The sequence below is a fragment of the Calonectris borealis genome, chromosome 32 (assembly GCF_964195595.1).
Source record: "Calonectris borealis chromosome 32, bCalBor7.hap1.2, whole genome shotgun sequence".
Lineage (NCBI taxonomy): Eukaryota > Metazoa > Chordata > Aves > Procellariiformes > Procellariidae > Calonectris > Calonectris borealis.
In genome coordinates, this window is record NC_134343.1 from 1,074,131 (window position 1) to 1,081,237 (window position 7,107).

The 7,107-nt window shown below is 68.7% G+C and overlaps 1 protein-coding gene across 1 annotated transcript; it reads right to left on the reverse strand.

The window, feature by feature from the left end:
* Positions 1-712: 712 nt before the first annotated feature.
* Positions 713-6,738, reverse strand: DMWD (DM1 locus, WD repeat containing). The gene is made up of 4 exons (XM_075134474.1): positions 6,344-6,738; positions 5,653-5,835; positions 3,255-4,427; positions 713-1,050 (listed from the first exon to the last, which is right to left on the reverse strand). Exons 1-4 carry the CDS (start codon positions 6,719-6,721, stop codon positions 1,003-1,005), a joined length of 1,782 nt encoding a protein of 593 aa, XP_074990575.1. The 5' UTR covers positions 6,722-6,738; the 3' UTR covers positions 713-1,002.
* Between the last annotated feature and the right edge of the window lie 369 nt (positions 6,739-7,107).

A 7,107-nucleotide genomic window follows, 5' to 3' on the forward strand; every position in this document is an offset into this window, starting at 1 on the left:
CCCCAGTCTGTCCCTGTGTCCCCATGTGTCACCCATTGTGTCCCCATCGTGTCTCCAGAGGGTCCCCATCGTGTCCCCAGTCCATCCTGGAACCCCATGTGTCACCCATCATGTCCCCAGTCTGTCCCTGTGTCCCCATGTGCCACCTTTTGTGTCCCCTGTCTGCCCCCACATCCCCATCATGTCCCCAATCTGTCCCCACTGTGTCCCCAGTCTGTCCCTGTGTCCCCACGTGTCACCCATCATGTCCCCAATCTGTCCCTGAGTCCCCATGTGCCATCAATCGTGTCCCCAGTCTGTCCCTGTGTCCCCATGTGCCACCTTTTGTGTCCCCGGTCTGCCCCCACATCCCCATCATGTCCCCAATCTGTCCCCACTGTGTCCCCAGTCTGTCCCTGTGTCCCCACGTGTCACCCATCATGTCCCCAATCTGTCCCTGAGTCCCCATGTGCCATCAATCGTGTCCCCAATCTGTCCCTGTGTCCTCATGTGTCACCCACTGTGTCCTCATTGTGTCTCCAGAGTGTCCCCATCGTGTCCCCAGTCCACCCTGGAACCCCATGTGTCACCCATCACATCCTCACTCTGTCCCTGTGTGCCACCCATCGCGTCCCCAGTCTGTCCCCACGTGCCACCCATCGTGTCCCCCACCCCTCGTCCCCCGGTGTCCCCAACCTGTCCCCATCCCCGGACACGTCAGGGCCACCCCCAGTGCGAAAAGAGTCTCTTTAGTATAAATAAGGGGCAGAGCCCGGTGGCCCCGCGGGGACATAAAGTGACAAAGGCACAGGGCGCCCCGCCGGCGCGGCACCGCGGTGCCACCGCCCCGCCGGGGCCAGGGGACGGCGGGTGGCCGTGGGGGACAACGGGGCGCCCGCCCACCCAGGGGGGCTCAGTAGTACGGGGGACGGAGCGGTGTCCTCGAGCGGGGCCGGGCGGTGGCACCCGCGGGGGTACGTACGGGTGACGGTGACGCCCGTCGGGTGACGGTGACGGTGACGGTTATACCACGGTGCCGCTGGGGGAGCCGCCGTTCTGCGAGGACAGTCCCTGCGGGGGAAGGGGACATCAGGCACGGGGGGGGACACACACACACGCGCCCCGGGCCCCGCCCCCCCCCCACCCCGCGTCCCTCCCTGGCGATGTGGCACTGCGCGGGTGGCACCCTGGGGGGGGGCCGGAGGGGACACGGGAGGGGGACTGCAGGCAAAGGGACCCCCCGCGGCCCCCCAAAACCCCTTCTGACCCCCCAGGCTGCTGATGGGACCCCCCAAGTCCCCCCAGCTCCCCCCAAAATCCCTTCTGACCCCCCAGACTGCTGACGGGACCCCAAAAGTCCCCTGCAGCCCCCCCAAAACCCCCTCTCTGACCCCCCAGGCTGCTGATGGGACCCCAAAAGTCCCCTGCAGCCCCCCCAAAACCCCCTCTCTGACCCCCCAGGCTGCTGATGGGACCCCAAAAGTCCCCTGCAGCCCCCCCAAAACCCCCTCTCTGACCCCCCAGGCTGCTGATGGGACCCCCCAAGTCCCCCCCAGCCCCCCCAAAACCCCTCTCTGAACCCCAGGCTGCTGACAGGACCCTCCAAGTCCCCCCCAGCCCCCCCAAAACCTCCTCTTTGACCTCCCAGGCTGCCAACGGGACCCCCTAAGTCCTCCCCCAAACCCCCAAAATCCCTCTCTGTCCCCCCCGGCTGCTGACAGGACCCCGTAAGTCCCCCCAAAACCCCCTCTTTGACCCCCCAGGCTGCTGATGGGACCCCTCAAGTCCCCCCCAGCCCCCTCAAACCCCACTCTGACCCCTCAGGCTGCCGATGGGACCCCCAAGTCGCCTCCAGCTCCCCCAAAACCGCTCTCTGACTTCCCAAGCTGCCAGTGGGACCCCCTAGCCCCCCCAAACCCCCTCTCCGGCCCCCTGCACTGCTGATGGGACCTCCCAGCCTGCCCGCAGGACCCCCCAAGTTCCCCCTAGCCCCCCCAAACCCCCTCTCCAGCCCCCTGCGCTGCCGATGGGACCTCCCAGCCTGCCCGCAGGACCCCCCAAGTTCCCCCTAGCCCCCCCAAACCCCCTCTCCAACCCCCTACACTGCCGATGGGACCTCCCAGCCTGCCAGCAGGACCCCCCAAGTTCCCCCTAGCCCCCCCAAACCCCCTCTCCAGCCCCCTGCGCTGCCGATGGGACCTCCCAGCCTGCCAGCAGGACCCCCCAAGTTCCCCCCAGCCCCCCCAAACCACTTCTACGACCCCCTACGCTGCCGATGAGACCTCCCAGACTGCCAGCGGGACCCCTGTATCCCCCCTAGCCCCCCCAAACCCCCTCTCCAGCCCCCTGCGCTGCTGATGGGACCTCCCAGCCTGCCCGCAGGACCCCCCAAGTTCCCCCTAGCCCCCCCAAACCCCCTCTCCAACCCCCTACACTGCCGATGGGACCTCCCAGACTGCCAGCAGGACCCCCCAAGTTCCCCCTAGTCCCCCCAGACCCCCTCTCCAACCCCCTACACTGCTGATGGGACCTCCCAGCCTGCCAGCAGGACCCCTCAAGTCCCTCCCACCCCCCCCAAACCCCCTCTCCAGCCCCCTGCGCTGCCAATGGGACCTCCCCGCCTGCCAGCAGGACCCCCCAAGTTCCCCCCAGCCCCCCCAAACCCCTTCTCTGACCCTCTACACTGCCGATGGGACCTCCCAGCCTGCCAGCAGGACCCCCCAAGTTCCCCCTAGCCCCCCCAAACCCCGTCTCCGACCCCCTACACTGCCGATGGGACCTCCCAGATTGCCAGCACAACCCCCCAAGTTCCCCCTAGCCCCCTCAAACCCCCTCTCCAGCCCCCTGAGCTGCCAATGGGACCTCCCAGCCTGCCCGCAGGACCCCCCAAGTTCCCCCTAGTCCCCCCACACCCCCTCTCCGGCCCCCGACACTGCCAATGGGACCTCCCAGCCTGCCCGCAGGACCCCCCAAGTTCCCCCTAGCCCCCCCAAACCCCCTCTCCAGCCCCCTGCGCTGCCGATGGGACCTCCCAGCCTGCCAGCAGGACCCCCCAAGTTCCCCCCAGCCCCCCCAAACCCCTTCTCTGACCCTCTACACTGCCGACGAGACCTCCCAGACTGCCAGCGGGACCCCCTGTATCCCCCCCAGCCCCCCCAAACCCCCTCTCCAGCCCCCTGCGCTGCCAAAGGGACCTCCCCACCTGCCAGCAGGACCCCTCAAGTCCCTCCCAGCCCCCCCAAAACCCCTCTCCGGCCCCCCCCCAGCACACTCACGGCCTTGCCGGGCCGTGCCCAGGTGCAGATGAGTCCCTCCTGGCAGGCGGTGACGATGCAATCCTCCAAGAAAAGCAGCACCGTCAACCGCTCGTGGGCGATCTTCTTGCAAACGAGGGGTTCCAGCAGCGGCACCTCGTGAATCCGGGGGCAGAGCGCCGTCCCCAGCACCTTGGCCGTATCCAGCCGTCCTCGGGATCCGACGCCGCCGGGAGGTTTTTCTCCGCTTCGACTGATGTTGCCCAAACTGTGGTAACGTTTGTGCTCTTTTTCGGTGCCGGAGGAGCCTTTACGTTCCTGCAGCGTCAAGGTGGCGAAGCGACCGACGCTGAAGGCCGGGGGGACGTCGGGCGGGGGGCCGCGTGCCGAACCCGTCCCCGCCGGCTGCGGGAGGCTGTTGGAGCGGGAGAGCGAGCGGGGTAGCCCCGGCACGGGAACGCCGGCGTCCCCCGATCCGGTGAGGGTACGGGCACGGGAAAGGGGGGGGCGAGGGTAGAGGACGTCCTCGGTCAGGTCCCACAGGCAGAACTGGGTGTCCTGGCCGGCCGAGCCGAAGCGATAGGTGACGGCGGGGGAACGGCGGACGAGGGGATCGGGGGGCTCGTCCTCCTCCTCGCCCCCGCTCAGCTCGGGGGGTTGGGGCGCCTGCGCCGCCCCGGTGAAGGGATCGAAGGCCACGGCATTAACCCAAGACTTGTGACCGTGACCTCGAGCCACCACCCGTCCCTCGGCGAAAGACCAGACGGTCACCAGGTCGTCCTCACCCCCCGTCACCACGTAACGCCCGTCGGGGCTCCAGCAAACGCAGAGTAACCCCCCGAAATAACTTTTCATCATCCCCTGCAGCAACATGGAGTCGAAGTGGAAGACGCGCAGGCAACCGTCCTGGCTGACGCAGGCCAAGGAACGCCCGTCCGGCGAGAAGGCGAATTCGTTAAGGGCCCCCTCGCCCACCGCCCATTTGAGGAGGGGGTTTCGGGGGGTTTTGCTCTTACAAGCGAAGACGCTGAAGCCCTCGCCTTGCGTCAGGAGGTTGTATTGGGGGGCCGCGGCCCCGCAGGGTTGCTCGGCGTCGTACAGGTAAAGGTGGCCGCTGGCGTGGGAGGCCAGGAAGAGCCGTTCCGTCTCCGGCAGCCATTTGACGAAGGTCACCTTCGTCTTGTCGATCAGGCGCTGCGGGGGGAAGGGGGGGGAGAAAGGGGGGGGTCAAGGGGGCGGGATTGGGCCCCCCGGGCACGTTTGGGGACAGGGATTGGCAGGACCGGGGTGTCGATGAGGGGAGAGCCCGAAGTGGCGCGTCTGGGGACGTGAATGGGGACGTTTGGGGACACGAATGGGTGCTGAGGCAGAAGCCCGAGGTGTCACTGAGGGCAAAGCCAAAAAAGGGACATTTGGGGACCCGAACTGGGGCATTTGGGGACCCGAATCCACGTCACGGCGCAGCCCCGGGGTGTCACTGAGGGCAAAGCCAAAAAAGGGACATTTGGGGACCCAATTCTGTGTCACGGTGCAGCCCCGGGGTGTCCCTGAGGGCAGAGCTCGAACCGGCACGTTTGGGGACACGAATGGGCACATTTGGGGACACAAGTGAGGGCTGAGGCACAACCCTGGGGCGTCACTGAGGGCAAAGCCAAAAAAGGGACATTTGGGGACCCGAATTGGGGCATTTGGGGACCCGAATCCACGTCACGGTGCAGCCCCGGGGTGTCACTGAGGGCAAAGCCCACACTGGCACGTTTGGGGACACGAGTGGGGATGTCTGGGGACACGAGTGGGGATGTTTGGGGACACGAGTGGGGATGTCTGGGGACACGAGTGGGTGCTGAGGCAGAAGCCCGAGGTGTCACTGAGGGCAAAGCCAAAAAAGGGACATTTGGGGACCCGAATTGGGGCATTTGGGGACACAAATCAGCAATTTGAGGACCCAAATCTGTGTCATGGCGTACCCCTGGGGTGTCACTGAGGGCAAAGCCCAAACCAGCACATTTGGGGACATCAGCAGGCACGTTTGGGGACACAAATGGGGACGTTTGGGGACATCCACAGGCACGTTTGGGGACACAAATGGGGACGTTTGGGGACGCGAGTGAAGGCTGAGGCACAACCCTGGGGCGTCACTGAAGGCAAAGCCAAAAAAGGGACATTTGGGGACCCGAATGGGGGCATTCGGGGACCCAAATCCATGTCACGGCGCAGCCCTGACTCTCGCTAAGGGCGCGGCCATCGCGGGCCCCTAACGACGCCGGCCCCTAACGCCCACCGCCCCGGGAAAGCCGCCGTCTCTCGGGGGAAACCTTCGCCCTTCCGGCATCTCCTCGTCCCCGATCGCCGGCGGCTCCTGAGGGGGGGGGTGGGCTCCTTTCACCCCCCCCCACCCCCCGGCGCGGGCGGGGCTCACCTCCTCGTTAAAGAGTTTGCTGGTGTCCTTCTTAACGAGGTCGAGGTACTGGACCTGCCCGGCCGAGAAGCCCACCAGGAGGGCGATGGTGTCGGCGGCGGCGGTGAACTGGTTGAAGTCGTGGCAGGTCGGTTGCGTCCCCTTGTAAATCCGCTTGTCGATGGGCTTGTGCAGGTCCAGCGACTGCGGGGGGGACGGGGACGTCACCCACGGGGGGACATCACCGAGGGGGGGGGATGTCACCGAGGAGGGGGATGTCACCGAGGAGGGGGACGTCACCGAGGAGGGGGACGTCACCGAGGCGGGGGGGGGACATCACCGCGCCCACCCCGGTGCTCCAGGGAGGGTCCTTGTCACCGTCACGCTGCTGCCCGGCCTGTCCTGGGCCAATCACCCCCCCGCCCCCGGGCCGGGCCCCGGTGCCACCGCAGACGGCTCCTGGGGGGTCTGGAGTCACCGTTACTGTCCCCGTCGCCGTTAGCAGGCGGCTCCTGGGGGGTCTGGGGTCACCGTTCCCGTCCCCAGTGTCCCCGCTGGCCCCCCCCCCCCCCGCTACCGGCCCAACCACCCCGGTGTCACCGTCATCCACGGGAACACGCCGGCCCCGGTGTCCCCAGCACCCCCTGGTTCCAGCACCCCCGTTACCGACCGACCCCCTCCCCCAGGTCCGGCGCCCCGGTTCCCCCGTTACCCGGCGGCTGCCGCGACCACCGGAGCCGGCCCCGCCGTAGAAGTAGAGCTCTCGGCCCAGGTTGAAGCAGACCCGGCTGCGCTCGGCCGGGCCCCCCGGTTCCTCGGCGGGCGGCAGCGCCAGCCGCACCATGGACAACCGCACCGGCGGCAGCGCGGCCGGGCCCGGGGCGGCGGCGGCGGCGGGGCCCGGGCCGGCGGCGGGCGGGGAGGGCCCGGGGGCGGCGGCGGGGCCAGCGCGGGGCCGGGGCTCGGGGCCCAGCAGCCGGTAGGAGCCCTCGCGGGTGCGGAACTGGCTCTTGAGCTCCAGCGGCTGCACCGGGAGCGCCGCGGGGCCCTCGCCCGCCCCCGGGGCCGCCGCCGCCGCCGCCGCCGCCATCTTCCCGCCGGAAGGGCGTCACCGCCCGCCGGAAGTGCCCCGCCCGCCGCCGCCGCTGCCATAGCAACGCGCTGAGTCACGCATGGCCACACCTCCTCACGTTCCGAGGCACCACCCCCTTGGGATCAGGCTCCGCCCCGAGGCGCCGGAACCCCGCCCCTGCCGTGCACCCAAAACTCGGCCGCCACTCAAGCCCCGCCCCCGAGGCGCAGAAGCCCCGCCCCGGGCGCGCACCCAGAGCTCGGCCGCCCCCTCAAGCCCCGCCCCCGACGCGCCGAAACCCCGCCCCTACCCACCCAGGCCACGCCCACCCAGGCTCAGGCTGGGACCGCGCCCCCTGCAGGGCGCCCCGAGCGCCTCAGGGTGCCGGGGGGGGCCAGGGGGTG

Excerpts from the sequence above, each read along its gene's own strand:
- DMWD (XM_075134474.1), bottom strand. The coding sequence starts at position 6,721 with ATGGCGGCGGCGGCGGCGGCGGCGGCCCCGGGGGCGGGCGAGGGCCCC. Across the intron at positions 4,428-5,652 it reads GCAAACTCTTTAACGAGGAG|CGCCTGATCGACAAGACGAA; the intron begins GTGAGCCCCGCC and ends TTCCCCCCGCAG. Across the intron at positions 1,051-3,254 it reads GGGCACGGCCCGGCAAGGCC|GGACTGTCCTCGCAGAACGG; the intron begins GTGAGTGTGCTG and ends CTTCCCCCGCAG.